This window comes from Nannospalax galili, unplaced genomic scaffold (genome assembly GCF_000622305.1).
Source record: "Nannospalax galili isolate Female #2095 unplaced genomic scaffold, S.galili_v1.0 scaffold666, whole genome shotgun sequence".
NCBI classification, from domain to species: Eukaryota; Metazoa; Chordata; class Mammalia; order Rodentia; family Spalacidae; genus Nannospalax; species Nannospalax galili.
The window spans coordinates 741,290-760,956 of NW_008356473.1; the positions used below are offsets into that span (position 1 = coordinate 741,290).

General features: G+C 44.6%; 1 protein-coding gene across 1 annotated transcript in view; it reads right to left on the reverse strand.

Annotated features, from left to right (window-relative positions):
• LOC103751248 (A-kinase anchor protein 2) overlaps positions 1–19,667 on the reverse strand; it is a 389,311-nt gene that overhangs the window by 252,077 nt on the left and 117,567 nt on the right. Inside the window, 2 exon segments of the mRNA XM_029556941.1 lie at positions 5,719–5,740; positions 7,027–7,141. Coding sequence (XP_029412801.1) covers positions 5,719–5,740; positions 7,027–7,141 — 137 coding nt within the window.

Here is a 19,667-nt window from a genome sequence, read left to right on the forward strand (position 1 = left end):
AAATCATCTCTTGTAGTATGGATACAAAGAAAATCCATGGAAAGATCTAGAACATAAAATGAAGCAGAATGCAATGCTGTTGTAGAAAGAGATTCCTGAGCGTTAAAAAGAAATCTATTCTGAAGATTTTTAAATGGCATCACTTCCAAAATATATATCTTCTTCACATATAAGAAAAATGAGTAACAGATGAGCTTAACATATATTTAGCTTAGTCAATTCACTTTGTCTAATGCTACCTATAGACCACAGACCACTTTCATCTGTATTAAATCAATATGAGATGATTAAAGAGAAATTTGTGGTTTATACCACAGAATATATTCTATAATTTATGCAGTCATTGATTTAATCAATCAACTATAAATGCAAGGAAAGTGAAAAAATCATGTACACTAAAGCCAGCTCCAGGATTTATCCCACGGTTTTGCTATGTCAGGCTGAGATTCCAAATAACAGCACCCAGTGAACTTACCATTACTTCAGCTGTGCAAAGGCGGGAGACTATCAGCTTTGCTTGGATGAACACCTTTGCAAGCCCACTGAGGACATAAGACTCGAAGGGCATGAACATTGGTGGAAAACCAAGGTATGAGGCAGGAAAGGAAAGCTCTGGAGCAAGATGAAAAGAATCTGGGTCTCTCTCAGAGAAAAGCAGGAAGGCAAAAGCAAGAAGCAAGAAGATTCTAGAAATCTGGGCCCTGTGCAATGCTATTCCTTCCTTGTATCATAGTTAAATCACAGAATCTTGGAACAACAATCACTCAATAGTTGCATCTAACTGCTCCCTGATCTCCCCCGTCTCTTGGCTCACTGGCCATCCTTCACCCAGGATCCTCTATGGTACCCTTAACTCCTCCCCCTTCCAGCATCTATCAGTTCCACAGTTTCTGCCTCTTCTATATCTCATATCTTCTCTATCCTGCTCTTTAAAAGAAAGTGTGTGTGTGTGTGTGTGTGTGTGTGTGTGTGTGTGTGTGTCTTGAGAGCTTGTTTAGAGGTTCTAGCAGGGGAGTGCAACTATTCATATATCCTTGATTGAAGACTGGTCCTCGTCTATGGTGAAGGTTGTCCTCTTTGATGGAGTGCACAAGTTCAGGAGGAAAATACATGGAATGTTGAGGGAGAAAAAGGACACCTGCCTAACCAGACAGACCAGTCACATCAACCTTGGCAATCAATAGAGTGTCAGATGTCACAGTTATCCTTTGTGTGTGTGTGTGTGTGTGTGTGTGTGTGTGTGTGTGCATGTATATACCCATAGAAGCCAGAAGAGTACGCCCTGTGTCCTCCTTTATCACTCTCCACCTATTCCTTTGAGGCAAGGTCTCTTGCTGAACCTGGTGCTTTCATTTTCTCTGCTTAGGCTAAAAACTAGAAGTCTCCGCTATCTTCCTGTTCCTCCCTCCCCCTACCTGAGAGGTAGGATTTGCAGGGATGCCTAGCTTGTTATGTAGGGGCTAGGATCTGAATTCTAGTCCTCATGATTGCAGAGCAAGCACTCTTAACTGCCAAACCATCTCTCCAGCAACCCTAACCCCTCTCTGTCCCTACTGATGTCACCTTCATTCTGGCAGGTCTTTTTCTTACTCCCCCCACCCTTTTTTCCCCTTTTTAAATTTCATACTGGGAAATGACTATAAACAGACATTGGACTAGGATTGGTTCCACTCTGACCCAACTAGGCCATTTGCTGACTCTTGTAAGAGTCCGAACAATACAGAATATACTGATATTGGACCATTATGTTCTTAGGGCAAAGGTAGGGTTATTCAGGTCAGTAAGGGCTATAGTGTAAGACTGTCTAAAAACAAACCCACAGACAAAACAAAACAAGAAATAGGGCATAAGAACAAGATGGGAAGGCCTTTGTTTAAGGTAAGGCTCAGACTCCCATCTCTCTCTGGCTTTATGTGTGCTGAAGTTTAGATCCTGAGCAGGGAAGACGTGTTTGAATGTGTTCTTGCTACCAGGAAGGAAGTTGTGCCTTTGAGACAGTGGGCTGGGAGCCAGCTGTAAAGCGGTCTACAGGGAGTTCCTAAAGATGGGTCTGGATTTAAGCCAGGGGCTCTGAGTAGCCACACGTGTGTTAAATGTTCTGTAACTTTGAGCTGTGCTTCCATTGTTGTCGAACTCAGATCACAACTGTCTCTCTGCTTTCACTGTGGGGAACTGTGGGAGGATATGTGCCCCAGCACAAGGCAGGACCAGAGGAGGGAGCAGCTCCAGGCAGCAGTCTTGAGCTGTAGAAGCAGTTTTGTAAGAGTAGTTCACGAGAAGGTGAAGCAGCAATTTGGGACTAGAGGGGCAGCCGAGGAAAGATGACCAGACTAGATTTGCAAAACATATGCGTTTCACTGAAGATTTTCAGAAATCTGTGGAATGGGATCTCAGGAAGTCTGACTTTCTGTATTCAAATGAGATTGAGGCTCAAGCCATTAAGACCAAGTGAGAATTCACAGGCTGGTCCTGTAGAGAGCTGTTAGGGCATCTCTGCAGAGAAGGTTTTAGCAGCTAGAAATAAAAAGCTACTCACAGACATGGGATTCTGCCTCATGGTTCAGGACTTATGCCTTAGCCTGCCCTAGTAAGCTGCTCCTGACCAGATGTGAGCACATGAAGTGCCCTTGCCCAACATTCACTGGCTACAAGTTCAATGGCCACAACTCTCAGAGGGCTGGGGTATAGGACTTCTGCTAAGAGACAAGGGCTGGAGTGTGAGACATAGGAGGAGGATAGAGTAGCCCCCTCAGTGCATCATTAAGTATTAAACCCTAAGGTTACCCAGTCAAGAAGTGTCTGAAGCTCTTTATGTGGCCTCTGTCACTAAGCTGTCTTCCTCGTCATTTACGGGGTAGAAATTCAGGGTGTATTTTAGTTCCAGCACCACTAAAGCATTTACAGTGGCTGTGAAGAACACACATAGCTGGAGCTAGAGGCACGTTGATGAAAAGTCCCCTCATCATGTGACTTGATAGACAGTGGAAGATTTCTCAATCTTGGTGTTTTGGTGTGGGGAAGCCTCTGGGGCATCACAGACAAGAATAGGACAGGAGTTTAAAATCAGTATCAAGCAGCCAGGGCTGAGATAGGCCCAGGACACATACGTTTCTTTGCCCATTTTTCCAAGGGCAGAGCACCAGCTCCTTAGTGGGTAGAGAGCTGAGAAAACAGAAGATACATACCAAGTATAACGTATAGTCATACAAGACATTGTAAAAGCAACCCATGTGCCCACTGAAGGCCCTGCTAGGTAGCAGTCTACGGGGGAGGAGGAGGCACAACATAGCTTGATCAGAAAGTGTACTCAAGGGTAGAATAAATTGTTCTAGGTGACCAGGGCTGTCATGTCATCAGAAGCCATTAGGGACTCGGCAATAAAACCACTTCTTCTAACATATGTGTGGTCATGTACAGGGGGTACCTGAAGAAACGCCATTGTGTGTGTGCCTGAAAACACACACATGCACACACACACAACACCACCACCACCTCTGCAGCACTCATAGGTAGAGGATACTTTGGTTGACTATTTATAGTATCTAAACAGTTAATATAGTCTAAGTCAGATTTAGATTCTGTAATCAGTATGTCTCTGAAATTGAAGTTTTCTTCAGGTATCGTTGTTCTAGAATAATTTCTTATTTGGGCTCAGTAACAATAGTTGGTTGATTCTAAGAAGGTCCTGGCACCACAGAGACTTTGAAATAAAGAGTGTGGAAATAGACCTCTCTAAGTCCCTCAAGTGGGATGCATTTTTTGGTTATCTCTCAGACCGAAGAGCAACCTATACATTGATCATATGCTTGGAAGCATATGTGCCCTTCTTCAAACTTCTTTCTTTGCTAGTAGGTATGATGAGATGGAGAAATCACCCAGACTTGATTAGAATCACACAGGGAAGGAACAGCAATTCAGGGTGAGAAGGTTGACTCTTAAATATCTCTCCAGGATCCCTAAGAATCACATTGTCCTAAGCCTGAGTTCACTCATCCTGGCAACAGAGGATGGAGGCCAGAGGCCCTTGTCTGTCATAATCATGATGTCTCCCACCTCCATGAATGCTTAGAGGGTCTGGAGAAAGGGCGGGAAGACTTCAGGAGGAAATGGGTAGAGACTTTCAGGGTACATCTGAAAGAGACGGCAGTAACAATTTAGAACATGGCTCTATTTTGGCTTTTGAGTCATAGACCAGAAAGGCCTCCGTGCCCTGCACAGCCTGCAAGGGCAGGACATTGGGATTCATTCCTGTCTCTAACTATCAGAGAAAACTCCCTGGAGGTTCTGGTTAGAGGAGGAGTTGAGGGGAGAAAGAAAATGGCATAGCATGAAAGGACAACATGCTTTCTTCATACTCAAGTGTCTGTGAGTCAGTGTCCCTGCCCTAGTCTAGCCTGTCACTTAGTCCATCCTCTGCACTCAGCACCTCCAGGTCCCCAAGGCCATCTCCTTCATCTGTCTCCCACCTTCAAAGCACAGAACAAGTGTCCCAATTAGGTCAAACCCTGGAGGAGCTCAGCTTCTCTCTGAGAACTGAGGTAGATCCTCTTCTCCCAGAATCCCTGATGGCATGTCCCTGGTACATATTCAGAGAACAATTTCATTCACTACCTTCCCAAAGGTCACCCAACGAGCTCACATCAGGCCTCTTGGTTTTTATTTGCTGGGGAGAAATATCATGATACCTTTTTGTTGTTGTTTGTTGTATTTTGCTTGTCTTTAGTACAAGTCAGAACTGTCCTACAAGCAAATATCTCTTGGTCTGTGGCTAATCCAGAAATAATCTATTACATCATTGTTAATGTTACATAATACATTATCACGTTTTTAAAACATCCCCCCATTTTTTCCAAAATGACACTATGAAACGTTCTGCTGTCCATTGCTCTGGTTCCTGATCATCTTCCTGAGCTAGAGGCTGACTTTGTGAGAGCCAGGTGATGAGCAGGTAGTACCTGAGCCTCCCGCATGTCCTTGGATTTCAAAGTGCATCTAGACAAGGGCCGAGGTAAAAGTAGGTACTTTGGGTTTGTAGCTGAGGCCATGGGCATGGTAAAGAACAGAGACACACAGTTCCAAGTTCATCCCTACACTGGGGAGACAGAACAGACAACTGGAGCAGGACTATGCTCTTACAGACTGGGGGCAAGGGTCCTGCTCCCACTTTCCTGTGCTCTGGTCAGCTGCCCCCACCAGGAGGGAAATTCTGCCTAGCCCAGTTTCCCTGGAAGCCTGGAGAAACTGCAGAGCTCTGGGAGGGAGGGAAGAGGAAATGGAAGGAGGGAAAGAGGGACAGATGGTAAAGAAAGCTCCAGGGGCCTTAGAGAGGTTTCCTAAACACCAAGTGACCTGTGATGTGTCCTAGGGACCCAGCCACTGGGACAATGAGCTGGTTCCTACAAGGGACCTGGTTCTGATTCCAGCACATTCCGTTGCCAATCTTTCTTCAAGAAAGTCCAGACAGTGAGCTTTTGGGAGGGAACATGAAGGTGAGGCAGCCTATTTGCTAACAGAAGCAGAAAGTCAAAAAATAGTTCTGGGAGAAGGGAGGTGGTAAAGACAGAATGTGGGCCTCCTGGGGCTCTGCCAGCCATGCGGACCCTTCCCTGTGGTGCCCTTGTGAAGTGCCATTTCACGTTTCCTGAGTCTGTGTGAATGAGAACCACTAAGCGAACCTGGAGGGAAACATCCATCTGAGCCGGGGCAGAGTGCACTTACCTCCATCAGCAGTGGAGAGGCTCTGTGGAGACAAAAGCAGATAGAGAGTCACTGTGCATGTGGGGCGTGATCACTGACCCACTTTACCTCTCTCCCCAGGCCCAGGCCCAGGTCCTGAACTTGAGAGTGGCCAGCAAGACCCATGCTTGCTGTTCTTCTGGGAATTTTTGGGGGGAACCCCCAAATTTAAGGGAATACTTAAGGATTTACCCTCTTCACATTATACTGAATTTCAATGAATTTATTGAGATTATTTCAATTATCCAGCAACTATTCTGAGTGGTGTTGGAGAAGCTATATTAAAAAATCCCATCATGAACCTAATTTCATTCAGTTGTTTTCTGTCACTGAGCTACAGAGACAGGAGGTAGGAAATGGAGTTAGGATCCTGAGGTATTCAGAGCCTGATGGCCTTTATGGCTTCTCTGCTCGCTGCTATTTGGAGGCATCTGTTTTCACATACAGGGAAACTCCATGTACTTACGCCTTTGTATTGGAATTTGTGCCCATTTGATACAGTGCTGCCTCTGGCCCTTCAAATAAGAAAGACTCAAAAGGCAAAGTAGGGGCTGGAGAGATGGCTCAGCGGTTAAGAGCACTTGCTGCTCTTGTAGAGGACCCAGGTTCGATTCCCAGCACCCACATTGGGCAGCTCACATCTGCCTATAACTCCAGCTCCATGGGCATTTGTTTCCCCCTTCTGGCCTCCCAGGGTGCTACACATGCAGATAAGCATGAAGACACACATTCACATAAATAAAACACAATATTTTTAAAGGAGAAATTGAATTAAACCCAGGGGAGGGCATTTAATCTGCTTATTATGTGTGGTGGGTGTCGGGGCGGGAATGTGCACATGTGTGACGGTGCTCTTGGGAGTCCAGAAAAAGGCACCAGGTATCCAGGGCTGGAGTTATAGGTAGTTATGAGTTGCCTAAAGCAGGAATTGAAATCCAGTCCTCTGCATGAGCGGCACACATTTTTTAACCATTGAGCCTTCTCTCACAGCTCCTCTAATCTATCTAACAAGAATTGAGCTTGGATTCTGAAGTCCAACAGAAGACTTTTCAGACCTTAGGCAGATATGGGGTATGGACCCCAGTAGGCAAATGGGGTGCATTTTGATGACTCTTCCCAATGCCTCCCAGCAAAGATGGCCACTCAGGGGTACAGGGATGGCACCTGGTCCTCACACTTCTGCCCTCAATTCAGAGCATGTGGCTCAGATCTCTATGGATACCATCTAGCTGTTTCCCTCCTGGGCTTCCCATGGATGTGATCTAGAGAAACACCATTTGTTTTCTTCACCTTCTGTAAGTCCTTGAAGGATTTCTCGGTCTCCTTCAGTTTCTCTAAGATGATTTGCTCTTTGGCAGATATCTGGGACTCTTCGCTTTCGAGAGCTTGTATTTCCTGCTCCAACCTGGAAGACACACAAACAGAGACAAGTTGCTTTATTGTCCTGCTATCTATGAACAAGGGAATAGCTCCTTCCTGCTGGGCAACCTGTACCTTCTTCCATTGTACATTATGCTGAGGAACCAGGTCAAGGTTTTCTATTACAGAACATCCTGTCCATTCAGCCTTGTTGCCAGGCAGACAATGGTTAAAGGAAAACAACCCAGGGCAACCTCCACTGGGCAACCTCCATTGGTCCAAGACCACTGCTCCACAATATGTTTGGTGTCCCTCCTCTCCCCCAACATTCCATAACCCAGCTGATATGCATTTCTTATTTAAGGTAGATGATGTTTACACAGCTCAGGACATAAGATCTGAAGGAGATAGTTTCATATTCTCTTAGTTTCTCAGAATAACATCTCTTTTCTTCAGATGGCCAAGGGAAAAGGGCCAGTCTTGCTCAAAGGAAATACACTGCTAAGAAGTGACTGGTGGCCAGAACCCAGGGGAGGCTGCTATCTTCCCCTCAGTGACCTCTACTGCCAAAAAGAGAGGCAATGGAAGAGGCAGATGCAACTGCTCCTTCTCTTCTGGAACTTTCCTTGGTTTTCACAGACATACTTTTTTTGTTTTGTTTTGTTTTGAGACAAGGTTTCACTGCATAGCCCTGGCTGGATGGTCTGGAACTCACTATGTAGACCAGGCTGGTCTTGAACTCACAGAGATCCGTCTGCATCTGCTTCCCAAGTGCTGGGATTAAAAGCAGGTATCATCTCATCCAAAGTTTTATATATATAGTTTGTTTGTTTATTTGTTTGTTCTTGATCTCCCTGTAGCCCCAGCTGACCTAGAACTCACTATGTAGACTAGGCTGGCCTCGAACTCTGCCTCCCAAGTGCTGGGAGATCTCCCAGCTGAGATCTATATATTTTGAGGGAGGAAAATTCTAGTACTGCCAACAGACTCTGAGAACATTTCAGAAGAGTAGCTACAGCTATGATGGGGTGGGGTGCAGAGGCTCAGTATCTGTATTCTTCCAGTGGAATGGCAGAAATAATGATCAGCTTTTACTGAGCACTTATTTACTATACCAATAATATATTTACTATACTAAGTATATTTACTATACTAAGAATTCATCTGGGTTTTTTCATTTAACTTTTTGATGACTCTATGAGTAGGGAGCCCCCATTTTATAGATGAGATCATCAATGCTTAGAACAGTTCAATAGCTACTTGCCGGAGAGCTTTGACATAAGAATGCAAACCAGGCAGTCTAACTCTAGCCCTTGCTCCTAACCACTGTCTCAACTCTTACCCCACAGGTTCAATGTCTCACACATTCCTTGTCTCATAAACATGGTGCATATTGAGATACTGATGTGGTGTTGCAACCAGGTCTTCGACAGTTACACAGAGACAGATGTTCTCCTGCCTAAAAGACTCCATACTTCTGTGCCTCTTAAATTCTCTGAACCCATTCATTCATTCATTCATTCACTCATTCATTCATTCATTCATTCATTCATTCATTCATTCATTCATTCATTCATTCATTCATTCATTCCTCACTCATTCAATAACTCACTCACCCATTGTTGCTGCTGGCCATTTCCTATGGTCAAAATGGAAGCTTTGCTGGAGTCTATGCCTGCCTACATGGACCTCCCTCGCTCTCCTCCTCTTCTAAGCCCTCTTGGGAATTGGCTACCAAGTGCATTAGATTTACACCTAAAATGAAGACTTCAGAGTGAACCTTCTGAGAAGTAAGGGACATCAAGATGCAAGCATGAATTTATTTAGGGAGAGACTGTGGCTCATCATAAGCTTTTCTGTTTCCTTCCAGAATGTCAGAACAATGACCCGTGAATAGATGAGATCTGGTTTGGAAGACAAACCTAAGTTCAAATGTACCTCTTTCAGATAAACATAGCTTCAAATACATGGACATTCTGCTCAGTAAAACTGTGAGTCCTAAACTTAGAACACTCCCAAGTACCCAGCCTCCTAGTGCTACCTGATCTCCCTATCACTGTCCTGTCCATTTCCCTCTGTTCTTAACTCACACAGTCGCTCTCTCTGTGCTCTGATGTGCCCCTTCCTGGAACCATTCTTCACGTCTCAGCTCAGGTGCCCCTGCCCCTTCAGGTCTCCACAGAGCCACCACTACCCACCCCTCCACTTTTTGTTTTGTTTTAAGACAGGGTCTTCAGTATCCTAGGCTCACTTCAAATTCACTGTATAGCTGAGAATAACCTTGAACTTCTGATCTTCCACATTGCACCTCCTAAATGCTGAGATTACAGATACATGCCATCACACCTGGCTCATGCGGTGCTGAGCATCAACCCCAAGGCTTCACGCATGTTAGGCAAGCATTCTACTAAGTGATAGCCTCAGCCCTACCTCTACATGTTTCTTAGCTCATTACTGTGGTTTATTAGCATTCTTCTCAAGTCTAATGTATGTTACTACAGCAGTTTTCTATTTGAGGTGATTTTCTTCCTGGGGGAAGGCTGGCAATGTCTCTATTCCGGTTGTTTATAACTCAGGGGGAGGAATACTAATGTTATTGTCATCTGGTGAGTGGAGGCCAGGGATGCTAATAAACTCTCTACAATGCACAGGACAGTTCCTGCAGAGAAGAATGATCTGGCCCCCAGATAGCAACACACATTATTAATTTCCCCATCTGGATTAATAATTCATCAAGGGGGATACACATTCTCAATATACATATTCAATATGCAATGAACTTTCAAAAAGCGGAACCAAGTCGCATCAAGGTTGTGAGATGAGACCGTCAGAATTCCTGAGACCAGAGTGAATTCTTCAGCAAGCTTTGACTTGGAAGCTGTGTAGGAGCCGAATACAAACAAAATCTAAAGGAGAGGAGCTGAGTGAAGCAGAGATATGAACACAGGTGTAAAACTCCTTTGCTGCCCCAAATGTTCAGCAAAATCTTCTACATACCTCTCTATGAATTATTCCAGGGGGAATAGAGGAGAGAGGTATAAGAACAGTTCTGGAACAACAGACATGGGACTGTCAAATGACCCACTGGCTGAACCAACGGGATGTGTAGAGGAGCCCAGGACCAATGTTTTCCTAAACAGAATACTATTGGCCAGGTGAGTTCTGAGATAATCTCGAAAGAGAGAGTATTTCAGCAGATGCCTGGGATGTGCACAGATATCCTCAAAAACATCCCTTCCATCTCGCCTTTGTCTCCCTGGGAAGAACACCTACGTCCCTGGGCTATTGATGTTGACCTCTGACATGCCATTTGCTGCCCCGTCTCTTGATATTGGACTCCACCACGTGACACATGTTAGCCAATAAAATGGCAGACATGACACAGGTAGAGGCTTGGATAGACTTGAGTTGGGTTTGTCTCTTATATCCCTGGCAGTGCCAAGAGAAGAGCTACTCTGGGCAGCTGTGGCCTGGGTTTGGAAGGAGCAGACCTGAGCGTCGCCCATTGTTGGAAGGCATACCCCGTCAATGCCACACAGTAAAAGAGAGTGACTCAATGGAGCCTAGCTTCCAAAAGTGTCAGAAGAATAAATAAGTTCTGGTTTAGGCCAATAAGTTTGAGGGAGTTTTGTATTGCTTTATACAGGGTCTTGTTATACAAGGTCAGGCTGGCTTTGGATTTGTGATCCTCCTGCTCTGGCCTCCCCTCAGTCCTAGGATTACAGCCAGAGGGAATTTGTTATATAACATTATTGTAATAACAATTAACTGAGACTGATCAAATATGTATGTGCATAAACTCTATTCATACACTAATATATGTTTCAATAATATTTGGTATGTTAGTATATTCTTATGGTTATATATGTGTATATATTTATGTCTTTATTATTAGATGTTTATATGTTTAATAGTATTTTTAAAATATTGATTACTTAATGTGTATGTGTGACACGTGTGTCTGGTGCCTGCGGAGGCCAGAAGAGAGCATCAGATTCCCTGGAAGTGAAATTACAGGCAGTGTGCACCAACATGTGGGTGTTGGGAACCAAACCCAGGTCCTCTGCAAGAGCAGCAAGTGCTCCTAACTGTTGAGCCATCTTTCTAGTCCTCCAGTAGTATCTAAAGCTAAACAATCCTGCCTACTCCCTCCGACCCCCACAAATCTGGAGGGAAATGAGTCACTCCTTCATAAAGATTAAGGCTGCAAAAAGAAGAGAATGTCAGTGGTAAATGTCTCTGGCTAATAGGGTTATAGATTATTTTAACTGTGTAATTTTCAATAGTTTCTCAATTGAAAAAAATCATGGCTGAGGATATGTCAACGGTAGAGTGTTTGCCCAGCATGTGCAAGGTCCTGGCTTTCATCCTCAACACTTCAAAATAAATAAATAAATAAATAAATAAATAAATCATGCATTACTTATCTAACTAGATTGTTTGACTTAGAAAGCAATTAATTGCCTTTAAAAAATGCCCCATGAGACCTCACGCTGAAAAGACTGCTCATGGGCTATGGGATAAGAAGGGGCCCTGGCTTCAGCTTTTTGGTGTCAATTAAAGGGGTTAAATAGTGCTCCCCAACATCTGTGTAAATGCAAAACCAACATGTACTGAGCTTGTTTGGCTAGTTGCAAAGGCACTTGAGTCTAAAACAAACCAAGACTGTGTTAAATATGATGGAAAAAAAAAGCTGTATCTAAGGAACTCCCTGCCTTCTGGTGCAGCAGCGCCAGGTGGTTGAGAATTCTCTGTGACCTGATGCCCACTGGCTGGCCTGTGTCTCCATAGCCTGCCCCTGCTCTTTGGGTTTCAGTGAGCTCAGCTCTATAGTTTAGATGCTATAAAGATTTGGGTCATGATAATGTACCGTAACTGAGAAGGAATGGGGGGGGGGGGCACCAACGAAACTAAACCTTTGTGTTAACAACAGTTTTACCCAAAAGGGAATGACTCAAGGAAATGGACAGTCCATGTAGTCTAAGCAAGTAGCTGGATCTAAGAAACAAATTGTTTCTGGAAGTTTTCCTTACAAAGTACCTGTGGCTTTGAGCCAGGCTCTGAGGGCACCGCATGGCCCAGGCCACCATCTTCTCTGATCATAAAAGCCGAGTCCCAGGGCTGGGGTGTAACATCTCAAGAGACAGTCGAGTTAGACATGCCAACAGTTTTGTAGTTTCATGACTGAAACCTAATGCTGTTTTCTCTAAGTGCTCTGAGTAGACATTGCCTCGCTAAAAATAACGAATGGGCAGGAAGTGTAATTTTTATACACAAGGTTAATCGAGGCTCTCCGGGCTGTGACAGGTACACATAACAGCCTCTGACCGGCCTGCTCAGTTCTCTCTGAGCACACAGCAGACTGTAATAAACTGTAAGGAGAGGTGACACATTGCAGTTGCAAAGGCCTAATTGACTGGAGATGAGCTTTCCATCATGGTGAGAGGGTCTTATAAGATGTATCTAACCCGTTGGACCTTCCCCATGGGAGGACACACAGGACCTCTGACTCTATGAAATACATCAATCATCCTCTTTCAGAAGTCATTCATACACTCATCTAGCTCTATGCAAATACATTCTCTGTTCCACACAATGCACCGAGCACCAGGGGCAGAAAGATAAATCAAGCACCATGTCTACTTTTTGGAGTTCTTGGTTAAGTAAGGAGATTTACTCATGTAAACTCATAAATTACAACCAAAAGGATGATGGGAGGGAAAGAACAATGTGCTGTGGAAGAGTGTGGCAGGAATCCTGAGTTGTCCGCCCCGTATCTCCTCTTTGTCCATTACACCTCATCTTATTTTGCTGGGGAGAGTAGCAAGCCTGGCGGAAAGCACATACATCACAGCTTCCATTGCAGATAAAGGTAGCTGTGGGGCAGTTCTGGTCAGTGCTGTGTGAACTTCTGGAAGGAAGGATTTTCAGAAAAGCCCTGTAAAAGCAGAAGGAGAGGGGCGGGAGAGATGGCTCAGCAGTTAAGAGAACTGACTGCTCTTGCAGAGGACCCGGGTTCGATTCCCAGCACCCATATGGCGGCTATGAACCGTCCTTAACTCCAGTTCCAGGGGAATTCGAAGTCTTCTTCTGACCTCTGCGGCATTGCACGACATGGGTGCACTCACATACATGCAGGCAATACACTCAGACACATTAAAAAATAATAATAATATTTTTTTTAAAAAGCAGAAGGAGCTTTGGTTTAAGTGGTGCGTACCTTGGCCTTTTTCCAGTTCTTACATGGCCCTCATGCTGGAGTGTTGGAGTAATTTCCAGTTGCTGTTGGGCCACCAACCCAGTGGTTTCCAATAGAAATACATTACATTTCCATTGGTCAAAAATCTGAAATGGGGGTCATCAGGTTAATATCAAGATGTTTGGCCAAGCCATGTTTCCTTCTAGAAACCATAGGGTGAATTCACTTCCTCTCTGTTTCCAATTCTCTGAGGCCACCCACATTCTTTGCTTTATGGACCTCATCCTCCATCTTTGCACGCTCCATCTCTTTGACCATTCTTCTGTAGTCAGCCCCATCTGATTCTTCTGCCTCCTGTTCTTGATAGCTTGGCTAGTGTGTTCCCCAAAAGCTGATGTGTTGACCCCCACTGTGGCAATGCTGAGCTCATGGAACCTTTAAGAGGCGGATCCTTGTGGAAGGTGTTTATCATCACGGGAACTGCCCTTGAACAGGATTAATGTAGTTCTCAGGAGATCCCACTTAGTTCCTGCAGCGTATTTTTGTAAAAAGAGCAAGCCTGGCTCCTGAATCCCTCTTGTTTTCTGTCCCACCATGTAAGCTCTTCCCACTGGCACTCACTCCTACCATTCTGCCATCTACCAAGAAGTAACCAGGGGAGTCCTCACCTGAAGCCAGACTAATAGGGCTTTATCTTTGACTTTCAGCCTTTGAAACTAAGCTAAATTAACCTCTTTCCTTTATAAAGTGTCTCTGGTATTTTTTTTTTTTTAGTATTTTTTTATTAAGTTTTGTTGGTGCTTTCTTATAGCAACAGAAAACAAATACAAACCCTACTTCCCCTCTGCCATGTACCTTGACATTCACAGATGCAGGAGTGGAGATGTGAACATACTTTGGGGTTCACTGTTCTGCCGACCACACAGGGGATGTAATGCTAGAGGTGGAGTGCTCACCCAATAATGTCCACAGAGGCAAGAGACAGCTGAATGTGCAGAAGGACAGAAATGACCTGGGACCCAGACAGCATAATGAAGTGGCCACACCACCTGCTTCCAGATTTCTTATGAGTTGAAGCCACAGTTGTGACCACAGTAGAATATAAGTTCCAACTGATAGAACATGGTGAGAAAACTTGGCTGAGTAGATGATACATCAGCTAGACTTTGAAGGATGCATCCAATAGGTGCAAAAGAGAAACAAACGTGTTAGACAGAGGAGACATCAGAATATCATATGGTCCTACTCATCCAGGGGCATGTGGCCTTACATGGCCTTTCAGTCAAACCGAGCTCCCTCTGGCTGCAAGCCTCAGCACGGTGCTTCAGACTAGCCTCTATATTCCTGCCCACTTCCCAACCACTAACTGTGCATTCCTCTTTTTCTGTCCCTGGCTTAACCCCGAAATAGACTTCAAGACTTCAAGACTCTACTGGACACCAACCTCCTTCAAGACCCAAGCAAAAGGGACATGAGAGGCTGGCTGATATGGAGACTTAGTCCTGATTCCCATGATCCTTGAGTCCCTGCTTCCATGATCCTCAGCTACATGTTTGCCCTCAGACCTAAAGGAACCAATACATGTTTCTTTTGCCTGAATGCCTTCTAGTTTGTTCTAGTTTGTCTCTTCATTGCTGTGACAAAATACTCTGACCACTACCAACTTGAGGAGGAAAGGCTTTATTTAGCTTACATCTCTCGGGTCACAGTTCATCAGGGAGCCCAAGGTAGGAACTCAGGGCAAGAATCTGGAAGGCAGGAGCTAGAGCACAGGCCATGGAGGAACACTGCTTACTGACTTGCTCCCCTGGCCCCTGTTCAGCCTGCTTTCTTATGCAACACAGGCCCACCTGCTCAGGGGTGGCACCACCCACAGTGGGCTGAGCCCTCCCATATCACTCAACAATCAAGAAGGTGCCCCATGGACATGGCCACAGGCCAGTCCAATGAAGGAAATTCCCCAATTGAGGCTCCTTCAACCCAGGTATGTCAAGTTGACACTAAAGCTATCCAGCACATAGTTGAATCCAAAAGAGTGTAATCTCATTAAAAACTTGGTTTCTGAGGCTGGAGAGATAGCTTAGCGGTTGAGAGCACTAACTGCTCTTGCAGAGGACCTGGGTTCAACTCCCAGCACCCACATGGTGACTAACAACCATCCATAACTCCAGTTCCAGGGGATCCTCTTCTGGCCCCCCTGGGTACTGCATGACATGGGTGCACTTATACACATGCAGGCAATACACTCACACACATAAAATTAAAAGAAAAACAAAACTTGGATTCTAATAGGTTCAGAGTTTGGAGGGTTTTGCCAGTAAATTCAGTGCGCTTCATTTCCCTTTCTTCACCATCAGTGATCATTATATTGGGTATACAAAAGTCCCAATATCGTTTTGTTTTACACGTAATTATGAATATAAAACAACAACAATAATAATTACGATTACTGAGTTGCTGATGTGCACTTGGCACTCACTGTTACACACATTATGGTGCGTCCCGGTCACAGGATACTCTGACTCTGTACCTCCTATTACAGAGTTGAAGGGGCCAGGTCTTGCTTTTGCCCTGAGTTACAGAGATGATGGGGGGGTCAAGATGCTGGTACTCTCCCTCAACATCTAGCACTCTGAAAATACTCTGCTATTTCCTGTGAGCATGTCTCTCATTCCCTCAAGAGTATATCATGCCATACAACATGTTTTTTATGCTCATAGAGTCATAAAAAGTCAGACTGGGAAGAGTAGTTTGGATCTTGAATGTTCTCAAAAGGCCCATGCTGAAAGCTTGGTTATCAACCCATGACACTATCAGAAGGTGCTAGAACTTTTAGGAGGTGGGGTTGAGTGGAAGGAAGGAGAGTCATTGGGGTAATGACCTTGAAGGGGATTCTGAGACTATGGTTCCTCTTCTTTGCTCTTTGTCTACTAAGCCACAGACTTCCCACTTTGATGCTTTACCTCACTACAGGCCCCAAATAACAGACAATCAACCATGGTCTGAAATCCCTGAACCCATGAATCAAAATAGTCCTTTCCTCTTTAAAAGCTGATTGCCACAGGTATTTTGTCATAGTTACAGAAAGCAAACACATTAGAAAGAGAAGCCATTTAACCCAAATGCTCTTCTGAAATCTGAAGTCTCTGAACTCCACCTGATAGTAATGTTCACTTCTACTTAAAATCCTCTAAAACTAGAGAGCATACAAACTGTGAGTTATGGCAAGAGGAACACCCAAGAAATGTTCATGGAATCCCTGAGACCTTAAGTATATTCTGGAAGAAGCAAGCCCTCAACCACTGGGTTATATCTCAGACTAACCCTGACACTGGATGGGGCCTCCCCAGCCCTTCTCACTATTGAGGAACACAGGTGTTACACTCTACCCTCAGCCCAAATTACACTGCCTCTCAGTTGACATGAGTTTGAATCTCAGTGAGCACAGTCATAATGAAAGTTGATGCTGACAGGCCAGCCAAAGGTGCTTAATTCAAGTGTTCTCCTCTCTTGAATTACAATTTCATAGTTGAGCAGTCAAGTGGGGTGCCTGTCTGATCAGCCTGCCAAAATAAGAGCTGCAGGAACAGCTGCTTGAGGAACCGACAGCCCCTACATCTTTGTATATCTATCATAAGTAAAAACGTAAAGGAGACTGCCAGCTGCCCAATTCCCATTTCCTTTGTTTCACAGCAATTCAATCCCTAGAGCTGAGCTAGAAGGAGGGCCACACAGAATAAAGCCCCTTTTCCTCAGCATCCTTTGTAGCCACATCTATAGGCTGTTCTGGCCAAAGGGAAGTGAAAGTGATATGGGACAGCTTCTAGAATCCTCCTTAGCCCTGGTTTCTTTGGCCTTCCTTTCTGCCAGAAATGCACTGTGGAGGTGAAGCTTTTAGTACCACCCTGAACGTTCAGGACAAGAACAGTCTTTACAATTCAGAAAGGTAATAAGCTGGGAGAGGGCTGGTTCTCCAGAGCACACTACTAGATAACGCAGCTGTGTACCACACATCATATAAGCCACTGTTATTTTACATGTCAGTCATGTGCTTCCATATCTCATCCCACTGATACAAGACCGTAACACATATTGTCGAATGTTGAATGAATACTTAGAAGTTTGCTGTGGATTGGGGGCCAAAGTTAGCCACAACTCAGAGCCTTATCTGACTTAGCAGAAGTAGCAGGGCGGGGGGGAGGCAAGGTGTAGAATTCATTACTGTTAATAAGGCGTGGCTAGACTTGTGCCCCCAAATCTTGCAGTCTCAGTAAGAAAGTTTCAACTACTGCACAGTTATAAGCATCCACATCTTAGCATCTCTTTGTGTCAGCTGACTCCTAGAGCCTCTGTCAGCTGAATTCTATCAGGAAGAGCCTTAAACATCCAGCCTTGTCTGGGGGCACGTTAATCACCTCCACACAAGAGTCCACATGTGACTGTGAAGTTCCAGTTGCATTGTGGGAGCAGAACACACATGCTATATGGTTCAGAAGTAAGGGTGGAAGCAAAGCAACGGTGGTTGGTAGCTGTGAGTTTTACCTGTCTAGGATTTTCCATTTCTCAATCCCTTTCCTTTTAAACAACATCCAGTTCCTCTACTGGGGAAAACATATCTCTCTGGACTTCCTTGTGGATTTGGTAAAACTAGTGAGGAGAGATCCCACTTCCCTGGCCAGGCAGTACAGATCTAACTAGAGAAAACCAGTATGGTAGCTTATAATCCCAACACTCAGGAGGGGAAGCAGGAGGATCAAGGCCAGCCACAGCTATAGAGTAAGTTTGAGGCCAGCCTGGGCTACATAAGACCCTGTCTCAAAACAAACAAACAAACAAACAAATCTAACTGACCTAGGCCAACAAAACTCTTAGGAATTTGTCTTTTAAGTGGCATGGCCCAAGAACAGAAAATAACTAGGGTCAAATCATTCCCACAGTAGGGCTCTGAAGAGGATTCCTTCTTGGTCTCTGGTGCCTGGAATCACAGATCTTCGGAGACCCCATTCTCTGGTCCCCCTCTCTGTTCTAAGAGTATGTAGAACATCTCCCAACTTCATATATTTAGCTCTGCCTTAATATTTCTCTATTTCTATATCCTAGGTAGAGCATCCGGAAGACTATTGTTTGTTTCCACAAATAGATGCTACCACGTCTATTTTCCGTATTTCAGGAAGATGGTACACCTGTTTCTATGGCACTCCCCAAATATTTGTCATTTGTGACTCCATTCACAAGGAAACCACTTCCTTTTATTCAGATGAGTATATCTGGAGTCATGGTAGATTATGTGGTCCTTCACTGTGAATAAATGTTCACAGCCCTTGAGTAAACAGAGGATTTCCACTTTCCTTACACAGGTTCTCCCTGGACTGTAAGATGCAGTGGAAACTCAAGCCCATTTCATTGTTTCCACGTCATCCCTCAGATGGGACTATGACCAAGAAGTGAAAGGTCTCTTTAAGAATTCCAAACGTCCAGTTCATATCCTCCCCACCAAACAGCTACAGTCATTCCTTATCACCGCCTTCCCAAATCCAGTAAAACTCCCTACGCTGGAAGTTCACACTGTCCAGGCTTTGCTCCAACTCTTTCCCAGCCTGACACCACCCTCTGTGCTCCTGTGACATTGATGGCAGTGGGAAAGCCAGGACTTCCCACTCGTCCTACAACAGATGGAATGAGAAAAGCCCAGTCCAACTCCATCTTTCACAGTGCCCTCTTTAGTGGACCACAGCCTGATGGGTTGATCTGCCTTCTCTCAATCTCCATAGCCTCCTCAATCCTCTTAGGAGTTACGTGTGCCCCGCCTTGCATTAGAAGAGTTAAAAATGCCCCTTCCTCCCCAAACCTCTTGTAGTAGCCCTCTCCTACGTGTGAGCTCACTAAGGAGAGAGGACTATATATTTTATTATTACATGTCATATTTTTCCCTGTGCACAGAGACGCTCAGTAAACACTGTCTGAGAAAAAACAAAATAAGCAAAACAATACAGGGCTATACTTTTAAAGGACCCTGTAATAAATTAACATAAAGATGGCGATTAAACATATATATTTTTTTTAAGATAGTCTTTCTTACTATGTAGCCCTGGCTGATCTGGAACTCACTACATAGACCAGGCTGGCCTTGAACTCACAGAGATCTGCCTGCCTCTGCCTCTCAAGTGCTGCGATTAAAGGTGTGCACTACCACATCTGGCCCTTAAATTTTTGTTTTTTTTCAGACAGGGTCTCCCGACTGCCCCAGCTGGCCTGGGAATTGCTATGTAGATCAGGGTGACTTTGTTGTCACAGAGATCCACCTGCCTCTGCCTCTCCAGTGTGCCACCACACCTGGCCTTTTTTTTTTTTTTTTTACTCTGGTTTTTGCAAA